This window comes from Sinocyclocheilus anshuiensis, unplaced genomic scaffold, assembly GCF_001515605.1.
Source record: "Sinocyclocheilus anshuiensis isolate Anshui unplaced genomic scaffold, SAMN03320099.WGS_v1.1 scaffold38, whole genome shotgun sequence".
NCBI lineage: Eukaryota > Metazoa > Chordata > Actinopteri > Cypriniformes > Cyprinidae > Sinocyclocheilus > Sinocyclocheilus anshuiensis.
In genome coordinates, this window is record NW_015544213.1 from 1,530,083 (window position 1) to 1,544,001 (window position 13,919).

The following is a 13,919-nucleotide window of genomic DNA, read 5'->3' on the forward strand; positions in this document are numbered from 1 at the left end:
ATAGGGTAATTTTTTTTTTTTTTACTAATTATCACCTTACTTACAAAAAATGTTCGCAATTATCAATGTAATCAATCAACTGGGTATTACAAGTTTTGTAAAATGTTATGTTTAAATATGCATGAGGCATTATTTAATGAAGTATGCGGTAATTTGCATATATTTCTAGTACAAAAATCTGAACACTGGATGAAGTCGGTTTCAAAATTTGACATGAGGCAAATGTTTTTACAGAGGAAATTTTGGGTCTCTTTTCGTCACTCCATAATTCAGAAAATACTTTGAACAGCCAGAAAACAATATATTTTCACAATTTTGGGGGAAATAAATTGTATATAAATCAAGCAAATTATATATGAACAAATCCCTTTGTAAAAACCTTCAGAATAGCAACAGGAATAAAAATGTAAAGTTTGGTTTGTATAAGTGCTACTGAAGTGGAGATTTATGACTCCGTGTAGGAGAAAAAAAAAAAAAACTCATTGAGAAAACGACCTTTAAAAATGTGTATTGTAATTTAAATCTATTGACAAATAGATAGTGCTAGAAAAGAAACACTTAAGTGCCTTTTGGATGTTTTCTTTCCACTAGTATGAGAGGGAAAAAAAAAAAAAAAAAAAAACACTATGAAAAGCCAAGAAGTCCAAAATTGACAGGGGCATGAAAAAAAAAAAAAAAAAAACACTATGAAAAGCCAAGAAGTCCAAAATTGACAGGGGCATGAAAAAAAAAAAAAAAAAGTGCTTTTGCCTGCAGTGTCTCCCCTTAAATACTAAAAATGAAGTTAGTATAATCAACATGCAAGAAGCCATATTGTAACTCATGTGACAAGAAAACGATGACAGGAAATTACAATTTCAGAGAAGATCCCCTCATGACTGTATATTGACATCTAACACAGCAAGATTACTTCAATTTGTCAAGTATAGCCTAGAACATTCAACGATAGGATTCAAAATATGAGTGAAACTGAAACTTCAATGTTACTATAGGAACAGATAACTCCAAAGTTTTCCCATTCACTTGTGGATTAAAGGATGGTGTTTGATGGTAACTAATGTACAAAATCAGTTTTTGAAGGCATGTAGCATAGACAAGTTTGAGGGGAAAAAAAATAAATAAACAAAAAAAAGCAAAGATGAATTGCAAAAAATAAAAACCATTGCCATCAGAAAGTGTGTAAATGCCACACCATCTACTGGACCAGTTTAACTCAACAAACTAAAAGCACTGCGACCTCACGCAGAGGCTGCTCACCTGTACTCCAGCTCATGAAAAGCAAGTTACAAGCACCTGACAAATTGCAGGACATGCCAAGATAAAAGGTGTTTTGAACGACACTTTATTAAGACTGAGAATCAAAACAGACTAAGAGCTTGAGAGCAATATTTTTCTTGATGACAGCTGTACTCTCTGGGACTGGACATTAGTTGTCTCTCTTTGTACTTGTTATGGGGACCAAAAAAAAAAAAAAAAAAAAAAGCCAAACAAAATTACAGAAAAGCTGGTAATTAGAATCTGTGCAATCTTAAAATAAATAAAGTCACAGTGGGCATACCTTTCTTTCCAGTTTTTAAAGGCATGGGAGATGGACAGTGTCTCTTGCAGATTCCGTCACTCTCATCATCACAAAGCATAGCATCACAGTGTACAAAAATCTGGGGAGAGTAGTAGTCAATGATATGCCTAAATACACAAATAAGGTCTCAGATGAAAAAAAATTACCTGATCTTGAAGTACGACATCACTCTGCACAAAAGTAAACATCTTGATTTCAAAGTGCTTCACATGTGATGGGTATGGAACGCTGTTAGGGGCAACAGGGTGGAAAACCGTCTCGTAACGGTCAGCCAGATTCACACAGCTGTTGAGATCAAACAGACAAATTGGATTTAAAAACAAAACAAAAACGTTGTGGTCAAGTTTATATACACTTTGCAGTATCTGCAAAATGTTAATTTTAACAAAATGAATTTTTTTTTTGTACTGAAAGATATTTCACATAAGACATTTACATATGGTCCACAAAAGAGAAGCTGAATTTATAAAAATGACCCTGTTCAAAAGTTCACATGCGCTTGTTTCTTAATACAGTGCGGTTACCTGGAAGGTGTACATTTTTATTTTGCCTAAATACAATTTTCCATTTAGTACGGCCCTTCAGAAGATACTTGCAGGTTTCCCAGAAGACAAAATGGGTTCAGTTTACCCTGATCTTCAAATTCAAAACGTATTCACCTCCAGGCTCTTAATGCATCAGGTTTCCTTCTGGAGCATCAGTGAGCGTTTACCTTTTGTAATAGTGGTGTATGAGTCACTCAGTTGTCCTCAGTGTGAAAAAACAGATCTCAATCATAGTCATTGTTGGAAAGGGTTCAAATACGCAAAAGACGCTGGAAAACCAAAGAATTGACCTGAAGGATTTTTCTGAAGAACAGCGGGCAGTTCAACTGTTCAGGACAAACAAGGGACTCATGAACAACTAATCACACAAAAAAAAAAAGCTGTGGATCATCCAGGCAACAACACAGTCTTAAGAAATCAAGCATATGTAAACTTTTGAACTGGATCATTTTTATAGATTTATCTTATTTTCTCTTGTGGACTATGTAAACGTCTTAGGTGAAATGTGCAGATACTGCAAAGTGCATGTAAACTTTTGGCCACAACTCTATACATGTATTGTATTGATACACACGTGTGTGTGTGTGTGTGTGTGTGTGTGTGTGTGTGTGTGTGTGTGTGTGTGTGTGTAAATCATTACCCATCCACAATCAAGTCCCATCGTGAAGTTGAGTTCCGGTCTTCTTTCAGAGTGGCCCAACAATTCTCCAAGACTAACTCTATCTGAGGATCAGTGGACTGAAGCAGCGCCACTTCAAAGAACAGAGGACTTCTTAAGTACTTTACAACTGGGTAATCCTCCTCTACATAGAAATTATTATAAGAGCCATCTGGGTGGAGAGGGAGAAGAAAAAGCAACACGATTCACAAAGAGCACTTACCTGAAGTTTCCTTGGCACTTTTAATAGTCCAAGAACCCCTTTTATACCCAATATAGTATGGTTGATTTTAGGCGATTTGATCACAAATGATCAAAATATAAACTGCTCCAACAGAATCACACCACCTGTCAAGTAGCAGTGTGGAAAATCTTGTAAATTACAGCATTTTAGCATACCCCAAGCAAGTCTCAGTACAACTTGCAGCTCTCCAAAACCAGTCTCTGGCAAGGGTTCATTTTCCCGCGGCTTTGTGAAGAAAGCAATCGTCTGGGTATCATTTAATGTGTAAAAGCAGGACATGGTAACGCTAACAAGGAGAAAGACTGCACTTTAAGGTTTCAAGACATCCATTAGTAGCATTATGTACATCAATTCCAATAGATTCCATCTCACCGATACTCTGGATCTGGAGCACTAGTAGGTACTCCTTTTTTACTCTGCTGGTAAACTGGCAGCACGTTACCCAAAGTGATTTCATTTTGATACATCACAACACCATCATAGAACTGAGTGAGAGTCAAGAGCCCAAGATGGTGATCATTTAATACAAGTACAACTAAAACATCACCTCCATACCGTTCTAGTGGTTCCACAACTGTTTGCTTCAAAAGTGAAGTAGGCGAAGCGATCGTTGCTGAATTTGGGTCTACATGAGGAATCCCTCAGGGTAAGCTGACGAGGGACAAGCTGGGGTACGGATTCTACCTTCACTGCAAGGGCTGACATTGTGCCATTGCTAAAACACTCTGGAAAGGTCAAGCCAAAACCATTACTTCTCTAGGCCAGTGGTTCTCAATTCCAGTCCTCACGTACCACCGCTCTGCATTTTTTGCAGGTCTCCTAAACACCTGATTCAGATAACCAGCTTGTTAGAAGAGAGCTCCATGCATGAACTGTGTTCCAATTGACATGGTCCCTACAGTGTTCTTTGCTCCCTACTCCCTGAACACGGGAAAACCATTGAAAATGTACTTCCTTTGGAACATTCACGGATTTGCACCACACCATGGCCTGCAGCATCTTCTCTAGGGTTGGGTACCGAAACCCGGTGCCAATAAGGCCATTTTTAGCGGGGCTATAGCGATTAGCTCCATAAAATGTACACAAATTGTACACAACTTCATCTCCCTCTCCTTTCAGCGCGCTCTTCAATCTGCAGACCGTGGCGGCGCAGCACAAGCGGACTCTCAAACAGAAACAGGGGACACAAGGTGTGCGTTTCTGTATCTGTGCAGTTCTGTCATAAATACAGTTTACAAAAGGTCACGAGGGAGCAATCGGTTTCCCCATCTACTGTAAAGTTTGCGGCATTCACCCCTCATCACACCACAGCAGTTTCCTCCAGCGAAAATCTAGCCCTTAACACATATGAACGCATACTTCATAAAAAGTAGCAGTGTGGAAAATCTTGTAAATTACAGCATTTTAGCATACCCCAAGCAAGTCTCAGTACAACTTGCAGCTCTCCAAAACCAGTCTCTGGCAAGGGTTCATTTTCCCGCGGCTTTGTGAAGAAAGCAATCGTCTGGGTATCATTTAATGTGTAAAAGCAGGACATGGTAACGCTAACAAGGAGAAAGACTGCACTTTAAGGTTTCAAGACATCCATTAGTAGCATTATGTACATCAATTCCAATAGATTCCATCTCACCGATACTCTGGATCTGGAGCACTAGTAGGTACTCCTTTTTTACTCTGCTGGTAAACTGGCAGCACGTTACCCAAAGTGATTTCATTTTGATACATCACAACACCATCATAGAACTGAGTGAGAGTCAAGAGCCCAAGATGGTGATCATTTAATACAAGTACAACTAAAACATCACCTCCATACCGTTCTAGTGGTTCCACAACTGTTTGCTTCAAAAGTGAAGTAGGCGAAGCGATTGTTGCTGAATTTGGGTCTACATGAGGAATCCCTCAGGGTAAGCTGACGAGGGACAAGCTGGGGTACGGATTCTACCTTCACTGCAAGGGCTGACATTGTGCCATTGCTAAAACACTCTGGAAAGGTCAAGCCAAAACCATTACTTCTCTAGGCCAGTGGTTCTCAATTCCAGTCCTCACGTACCACCGCTCTGCATTTTTTGCAGGTCTCCTAAACACCTGATTCAGATAACCAGCTTGTTAGAAGAGAGCTCCATGCATGAACTGTGTTCCAATTGACATGGTCCCTACAGTGTTCTTTGCTCCCTACTCCCTGAACACGGGAAAACCATTGAAAATGTACTTCCTTTGGAACATTCACGGATTTGCACCACACCATGGCCTGCAGCATCTTCTCTAGGGTTGGGTACCGAAACCCGGTGCCAATAAGGCCATTTTTAGCGGGGCTATAGCGATTAGCTCCATAAAATGTACACAAATTGTACACAACTTCATCTCCCTCTCCTTTCAGCGCGCTCTTCAATCTGCAGACCGTGGCGGCGCAGCACAAGCGGACTCTCAAACAGAAACAGGGGACACAAGGTGTGCGTTTCTGTATCTGTGCAGTTCTGTCATAAATACAGTTTACAAAAGGTCACGAGGGAGCAATCGGTTTCCCCATCTACTGTAAAGTTTGCGGCATTCACCCCTCATCACACCACAGCAGTTTCCTCCAGCGAAAATCTAGCCCTTAACACATATGAACGCATACTTCATAAAACGAACATGTTGCCATTTTCATGTGAAACTTTAATATAAAACGTATTACTGCGCATGTGGCATAGGCTACCATACAGTCATTCACAGAACTGATTAAAGGCAGTGACAGACAGCACTCAATTCACTAATTTTAACTAAATATCAGAGTGATTGACAGATAGTAGAAACATTATGTGTGGTTTTGTATTAAATAGTTTCGCATTAAATAATGACCCAGATCGTGAAATACACTTATTAGCCTTAGGGTAAGGGAAGCACAACTCAGGGAAATGAGAGCATGTGAACGCTATGTATATTTATTTTAAATATTTTTAATGTTCTTTAAAATAAAAAAAAACTACTATGGATAACATTAAAGTATCGATTTGGCACCGGTATCGTAAACAACCCAATCGATACCCAACCCTAATCTTCTCACACAGATGAAACATGAGGTGACAATATACCCCAGTAAATAGATACAATTTTAAAAAAATCACATCTCACACGCTTTAATGCCCTTTGAATGGAACATGCGCTCACTTCGAACTGGAATCATGGCAGAATATCCAGTGAAGTCCACTTTGTAGGGTACTTCCGGTCAAACAGAACAAACGTCTGAAGTGATAAGAGATGCATACAAAAGCTGCAGAGTGGTGGTACACGAGGACTGGAATTGAGACCCACTACTCTAGGCCCAATGCCAAGGCCGGCTAAAAGCATTAACTTGAAAGAACACTGAGAAAGAACATACCAGTCATCGTCATTTGAAAACTGCAAGCTAGGGAGAAGTCACATAGTGTCCATTTGTTCATAGGCTCCCACAGTAGCACATCAATCCGAGCCCTCAAGGATGATACGTACATCAGCTGAAAAGTAAAGAATTTAAATAACTGCACTGTCTACACGCACGCATTTAAAAAAAAAATTTAAATTAAAAAAAATAAAATAAAATACCTCAAATGCAACATCAGATGCAAGGAAAGGCACTGCCAAGCTCATATGGGTGTCATTCTCCTTTACACCATACTCTGCTCTCCGGTCTGGAGTCATGTCATGCATACCAATCATAATATTAGAGTTTTTGCCCATGTTTCCAAATGAAATTATGATGTGGAACTGTTCCTCATCACAGGTTCCACTCACAGTTGGGAGAACTGGATGGGGGAAATGATCCATTGACAATGACGTTAAACCCTTGGGTATTGTTGGGTCAAAGAAGGTCTTTGACATCCAAATTAACAGTGTCAGCACTTACTGACATCTTGAAGGGTTACATCAACAGAGGATGTGTAGGAGAACGGAGTGTATTCAGGCAGGATCATAAAACCATAGATGAGGCGAAGAGTATAAACTCTAACAACCAGATCAGCTTGCTGCAATGAAATGAATGCAGATCAGAAGCAGCAAAAAATAAATAAATAAATAAAAAAAAAAGTCTCTAAAACAACATTAGATACTCACAGTTCTAACAAAACTGTCAGAGAAGGGGACTTGAAGTCTAAATGCCTTGGAGCCATTTTGAAAGCGTTGTTCCTGTATGTTAATCCCCCTTGCATTGACCTCTGCCACAGTAAGGACTCCAGTGGAAAAGGTAATGTTCACCAACTCAATGTCATAAAGGAAAGGACCCAAGAGTACATCAAACACCCTTTGGTCTACATCAGTGACTACAAGGGAATAGAAGTCAAGTTGCAAGCCATTTAAAAAAAAACAAACAAAAAAAAAAAAAACCTTGGACTGTCAAAGAAACCTCAACACTCACAGTCAACAAAGTGGGGTGGTCTAGGCATAAAAGGGGTCTTGATGGGGAAGAGGACTTTGTATCTAGTAGAATCCATGCCCCCGTCACTCCACAGTAACTCCAGCATTGGCTCAATGTCATACGTGATGTGGTACTGGTCATTTACAACATGACTCTACAACAGAATAACCATTAGGTTTAGCACAAGACTAAAAGTTGTCAAATTAAAGCGAGAAACCAAACCTTGTAGTAGCCATCTGGTCCACCGAGTGGCATTTTCATTACAATTAGATCATCCACTATGGTCAAAACGTAGCCTCTAGCCGCCATTTGTAAAGACTCTATCTGCTTTCCATCTATTCCCATGAACATCTCAAGGAGATTGGTTTCTCTAGAACTCATTAGTGGATTAAATCGGGGGAAGTTCCAGGTGATCATCTCATCCGTAAAAGAAAGCCCACCTGTAAGTGAAGCAATAGATCAGGGTTCTTCCATCGGGGTCTTGGAGACCCACTTACCTGCAGTTTAGCAACACACCTGACTGTGATTTGAGTGAACCCAAAGAGCTTTTTAAAAGTGAATTCAAATACATTTAATTAGAACTAAACTCTGTATGGAAAAGTTGCTCTCCAGTACAAGGAATGAAGAACCCTGCAAATACTGGGTCAAATGCAACTGGAGTAGTGTCACGTACCAGTTGGACATGCAGCAACAGTATCTAACATGGTTACAGACCACTGTTTCTTGAAGTAGGTGGTCACCCTGATGATCTTCATTGGCACGCCATTCACCTGTTACAGCAGATACAACATTGGTTCAAGAAAACTTCTAAAGGAAGCACCACATTTTCCATACTCACATTTTCCACATAGGTCTCTGGCATGTCGTAACCGCTTCGTAGCACCAATCGAGACCTAGTTGTTGTTATGCTATATCCTGTCCTCAGGGCATCCTCCAACACCATAGCCTTTTGTTTAGGAGTGAAAAACACCATTCTCCAGATGTTGTATCTAGAGGTAATGGCCTGAAAGGCGGTGGACAGAGCTCGTTTGATCAAGCAGCATGTGCAGAGCAGACACGACAAAAAAAATAAATAAAAACCTAAACCAAAGTACCTCAGTAACCGTATTGGCCCCCTGATCAAGCTTTTTTGCTGGGGGCAGCTTAAGCTGCCTATGCAAAGCTGTAATTTCTTCTGGCAATCGGTTAATGGAAACCTAGGAGAAATCATTGTGAGGACATCTTTTAAAAAAAAAACAAACAAAAAAAAAACCCACACACACCATTTCTTGACGTTTGAGCCTAGGTTTTACCTCCATGTAATTCCAAGTGCAAAGAACTTCGCGGGGGGCCCATTGGCCATAGTTACAGGACTTCTCCACCTCAAAGACATCTTGTTCCGCTTTGACACCACGCACCCGGACGCGCACACCAACATCAAACACAGTATCATCCTGAATGCAGAAAGAACTACTGAAGTGAAAAACAGCAGGATACGGCAACAGTTTAAAGCCAAATGGAGCCAGTTACCTCATTCCCTGCAAAACAGTTGAGTAGAGATGCAAAGACTTTGTAGTTACCCCAGGGATCAGAGTCTATAGAAAAGCCACATTTAGCAGCTAGGCTTGGAGTTAAAGGTTCAATTTGGGAGCCATCTGAAAAAGAAAAAGGCCTAGGTTATGACACGAATGTAGATTACGATCATCTTTGTTGGCAACATAAGTTGCAGGTAACTTACTGACAGCATCAAATTCAATTTGATTTCCAAAAGCTAGAGATTTATCTACAGTTAGCCTCATATAGCTTCCCAGACAATCAGTCTTCAGGCCTGTTCCTGAAAGACACAGAATTTAAACAAAACAGAGGAAATCATACATTACTGGCAAATGTGGCCTACTAAACCTAAACTGAGTACACGCATGCATACACAAAACATACGTTGGTTAAAATTCTGTGCTGGCACCACATTGAAACTCTTCCGTGTCGACAGGACATTGAAATTCTTCTGTGCCAAAACTATAACCATCAACAGCCAAAAAGCACTAAAAAGGAATGAAAACAAGCATTAAAAAAAAAAATAAATAAAAAATAATAATTTTAACACAGAACCTAACTTGCCACATCCCAAGAAGCCATGTCATCCTTGCTCAGAAAAAAAAACTCTGTTTTTGGGTGGTCAAGATCTATAGAAACCACCACAACTGAATTCCTCCTAGTGCAAAAGCTCAAAATAATGTGCTTTTTGAAAGAAAATGTATAAATCATCTACCTCTTGTGCACAGGTGGTGCTAGTCATCAACTAAAGAGCAGGTGTCATGAGTTAACTATTATCCTGCAGTATTTAGAGGGAGGAATTTCTCACACATTTCTGAGTGAAAGCTGAGCTCTGCCAATTATCATTACAATAAAAATGTAGTATTTCTAGGAATGGTATAAACTAAGTTTTGGTAACTAAAAAGGTTAAATACGTATTGGTACATTTTAAAAAGTTACTGCAGTGTACGTGGATGAGTACTTTTCCCTTTAAGGGTATTTTTTAACTTGAGAATATAAACTATAACGTAATACAATTCCATTTAAATCTACAAAATAGTACAAAAGCTAAAATATCATTTATGATTTTATGTTTGCTTTTGGAGTTAAAATGACCCATATAATATTCAACAAGATATATTTTAAAAGTTTACAAAGAGCATAAATACAGGCAAATTGCACATTTTAAAGAATGTGTTTATTTAAAAACAAACAAACATACATAATTATTGCATCATTTGTGATTGAGAAATCAACAATTAATCAGAGTATTCTGAAATGTACACTGTCAGGCATTTTTTGCATTCACTCATATCTTGATCACTGACCAACAGGATTGGCCGTGTACTAAAAAAAAATAAATTATCAGTCTACATATAAAAACAATTAAAGGTTTGAATGTTTTTTAAACTCTGACTGCACAATCATCTCCATGACGATATTACTTATAGTTGAATCAACAGTTCAATCAACTCGATTTAGATGAGAAACGTAACATTCGATGACTAATTCTCATCAGCAGCCTCTCTTCACCTTTTCTTCACTGTCCAGGAGTGTCTGACTCAAACTTTCTTTAGCATCTTTAAAATCAGGATTCAGCTCCAGGGCTCTCCGAAAGTCACTCTCAGCCTCCTTGAAAAAGCCTTAGGAGGAAAAAACACATTGAAATCAAACAGCACCCCTTTGTGGAATACAACAGACTGACAGAAAGCAATTAAAACAAAAGCTTTAAAGGGGTCATAGGATGCGATTTCAATCTTTTCTTTCTCTTTGGAGTGTTACAAGCTCTTGGTGCATAAAGAAGTAGATGGATGGTCTAGGCTGGTTTAAGCTGGTCTCCCAGCCTAACCAGGGCCCAAAACCATCTCAGGTCGTCTTAAGAAGGGTTATGGGAATTTTTCACAAGCACTGAGGTGATGCATGAAGAAAACAGTTACAAATTTGATCTATAGCAACTTAAGCCCCCGTGTAATGGTTAAACTCTGTATCTACCCAATCTGTAACGTATCAATCCTCTGTTATACAGTGGCACTTCAAACTGGCTGTTGATCTGTATGGCACAGGTATAGTCATCCATGGCTTCATAGAAATCCACCCTCAGGTATTTGACCTGCCCTCGGTTATTATAGGCGATGGCCAAATCATGAGCACTGCAGTCTCTAGATAAACATAAAATGTGATTATTAGCAGAAACATGATCTTAATTTATCAACTAACTTAACTCAATGGCAAACGATCTTCTGTACTTAGTTTACATGCACTCTGTGCTAATGTTTACCAGTGTCCTCTTGACTCATTTATTCAAATAAACGTAGTCGTTAATACCTGGATTTGGTGCAAGACTCGATTAATTGTGTGTATAATTCCTCTGCTCGTTTATAATTCTTACTGTTGAACTCGTCATATGCTTTCTGTAGGATCATGAGCTCGCTGTTCTCCATGAGACGCGCTACTTTCGTCGCGATAAAAAGCTCATGAATATTAATTAGTACGTCCTGACGTTTTCACATTTTTTTTCTGGAACGTCCAGTCACTGAACCTGTGCGAGCGTCCCCTTCTGAGCTGGAGTGTAATAATTAACACTCAAAAGCTAAATAAAGTCACCGAGTACACTTTCAAAGTGCCACATTAAATAATGACGGTATGCTGTCAAGGTAAATGCCCTGCAGCTAAATATATAAAATTCCCCAAAACGTTTTGGTTAGGCTACCATTAGCCTATTTGATTTATTATCATAAATATACATTTAGTTGATGATTATATATCAAAATACATGTTCACTTTATGTATTTATTACAGTGTAAGCATGTGAAATAAGCAGTTGTTTGTATCAGTAGTCTTCTGTGCCAGAACCACAGCTATCAGATGTTAATACCTTGGTAGGCTGATATACTGTAGCCTATGCAGTGATTACCATATCAAAATAACATGGTTACAGAAAATTCACCGTAAACAGACTACATACTGCAATCACAAAAACAAACGTTGCACAGAAATTCACCTCTGGATTTGTCAATATGCACTGCGTTTCAGCATAACATTTTTTTATGATGGACATGCATAACCTTTTTAACTGTGGTGATTGGCTGGGGAATTTCTCATCTCCATGCTTACCTGTGAAGTTAGGATGTGAAAATATTTACCAGACCTGATTTTTGCCCAGTCTATGACAGAATAGATGGTTTCAGAGACAGGTGGAAGGTGTACACGGGCAATGCTTTGAAGAGAATACAGATCATTTATGACCACCACAGTGCGCCAGTCAAGGACAAGACAGCAGAAATATTTTATACTTCAAAAGAATTGTGAAAGTCTCACATTTCAATCATAGAAGCTCGGCTAGGTTTTTAAGAGGCGAATGGTTTGAAATGTACCAATGGCGCCTGGTGCACCTTCACCCAGATTTCAGTGAACTTCGAGATCTCATATTCTGGCAGATACATTTTTCAAATGATCTGAATGGTCTCTGCTTACCCTTATGACTCAAATATTGATGTTTGCTGTGAGAATTAACATGTTACAATAAAGTCTAATGTGAGCAAAGCCTTGAACAGTCCTGATCTTTCCTCTCCAAAAAAAATCTATTTCATTCTATCTCCTTGCAACCCGATGAATACTTTCTTTGTTTGTTTTAACAGGTGATCGAGAAATATCAGTTGATGTGATATTGAAAATGCTCCAATTCCAGGTTGTGAATCGATTTTAGATAGGATTTGGGATGAGAGGGATTCTGTCAGACTGTCTGTCTGAATTTGTGGGATGTTCAAATGTTTGTATAGCATATACGTGGGATTAAATGGATGAATATCCTGACCAGGGGAATCTCACAAAGCTTGCCAAGAGTGCAGTTCACCTGGCCAATGATTATGTTTAGTCAACGGCTAGTCTGAAGATCTACAGATGGTCTGTAATGGTTGAGATATTGGGTTAGGCACATCTCACAGTGGCTGCAGACAGACAAGCTCTTCACATCTTACTCTTAAACCTATAGTCTGTCTAGCTGAACTACGTAAAGATGATTCCTATAGAGACGGCTGCACCATTTCAGTACACTGTGAGCTATGAAATCAAAACAAATATTATAAACTGGACAGAGACTTTGAGACTGTTGATTAAAAGTATTTCAAGTTTTTATATAATGAATATTACTGCTTGATTATAAATATTGTAGACTATAATATGTCTATAGCAAACTTTAACTGTATACATGAGAGTCTACATAAGATTAAACAATAATAATAATAATATGAACATTCCTTTGACATGAACATAAGCAATAAAAAAATACAACTTTGATAATGACCCATAGTAAAATTGGTTACAATATGTTGTATAATTTAGTCTATTTAAATGAAAAGATTACTTTTGACCATTTCTGGGGAGCAAAAGTACATCATTATACATACATTCCAGCCCTTCATGCATGATTTAAAGGGTTAGTTCACCGCAAAATGAAAATTCTGTCATTAATTACTCACCCTCATGTCGTTCCAAACCCGTAAGACCTTCGTTCATCTTTGGAACACGAATTAAGATATCTCTGATGAAATGTGAGAGCTCTCAGACCCTCCCATAGACAGCAACGCAACTGTAATGTTCCCAGGTCCAGAAACGTAGTAAGGACATCGGTAAAACAGTCCATGTGACATCAGTGGCTCAACTTCAGTTTTGCGTCTTCCGCCATTTTGGAGAGTACCCAAGAGCGTAATTGACGTAATCAGTGTGGTTTACGTTCGGAGGAGAAAATGTGCGCATGAACGTAATCAGCGTTGTTTATGCTTAGGGGAAATCGTGCGTATGTGTTGTGATACTCTCTAAAATGTCGGAAGACGCAACTCTCGGAGAAGAATTGTTGAATAAATTATGTTATTTTTGTTTTCTTTGCGCTCAAAAAAGTATTCTCGCAGCTTCGCAAAACTGAAGTTGAGCCACTGATGTCACATGGACTGTTTTACCGATGTCCTTACTACGTTTCTGGACCTGGGAACATTACAGTTGCGTTGCTATCTATA

General features: G+C 38.9%; 2 protein-coding genes across 6 annotated transcripts; both read right to left on the bottom strand.

Moving 5' to 3' along the window:
* Positions 1-1,321: 1,321 nt before the first annotated feature.
* zpax1 (zona pellucida protein AX 1) lies at positions 1,322-9,605 on the bottom strand. 4 transcript variants are annotated; one of them, XM_016497822.1, is made up of 21 exons: positions 9,493-9,604; positions 9,313-9,416; positions 9,113-9,208; positions 8,905-9,029; positions 8,688-8,828; positions 8,490-8,591; positions 8,234-8,398; positions 8,069-8,165; positions 7,618-7,835; positions 7,396-7,549; positions 7,095-7,300; positions 6,889-7,006; positions 6,588-6,787; positions 6,385-6,499; positions 4,840-5,009; positions 4,657-4,769; positions 4,440-4,570; positions 2,765-2,876; positions 1,726-1,864; positions 1,559-1,658; positions 1,322-1,445 (listed from the first exon to the last, which is right to left on the bottom strand). In XM_016497822.1, exons 1-21 carry the CDS (start codon positions 9,513-9,515, stop codon positions 1,369-1,371), a joined length of 2,706 nt encoding a protein of 901 aa, XP_016353308.1. In that variant the 5' UTR covers positions 9,516-9,604; the 3' UTR covers positions 1,322-1,368. The 4 variants fall into 4 exon arrangements, with proteins under 4 accessions (XP_016353308.1, XP_016353307.1, XP_016353310.1 ...); XM_016497821.1 differs by having other exon boundaries at positions 2,765-2,954; XM_016497824.1 differs by lacking the exons at positions 4,440-4,570; positions 4,657-4,769; positions 4,840-5,009 and having other exon boundaries at positions 9,493-9,605.
* A 486-nt stretch (positions 9,606-10,091) lies between these two features.
* LOC107697098 (tetratricopeptide repeat protein 32-like) lies at positions 10,092-11,389 on the bottom strand. 2 transcript variants are annotated; one of them, XM_016497740.1, is made up of 4 exons: positions 11,233-11,389; positions 10,900-11,066; positions 10,415-10,550; positions 10,092-10,384 (listed from the first exon to the last, which is right to left on the bottom strand). In XM_016497740.1, exons 1-3 carry the CDS (start codon positions 11,346-11,348, stop codon positions 10,423-10,425), a joined length of 411 nt encoding a protein of 136 aa, XP_016353226.1. In that variant the 5' UTR covers positions 11,349-11,389; the 3' UTR covers positions 10,092-10,384; positions 10,415-10,422. The 2 variants fall into 2 exon arrangements, with proteins under 2 accessions (XP_016353226.1, XP_016353225.1); XM_016497739.1 differs by having other exon boundaries at positions 10,092-10,550.
* Positions 11,390-13,919: the final 2,530 nt, after the last annotated feature.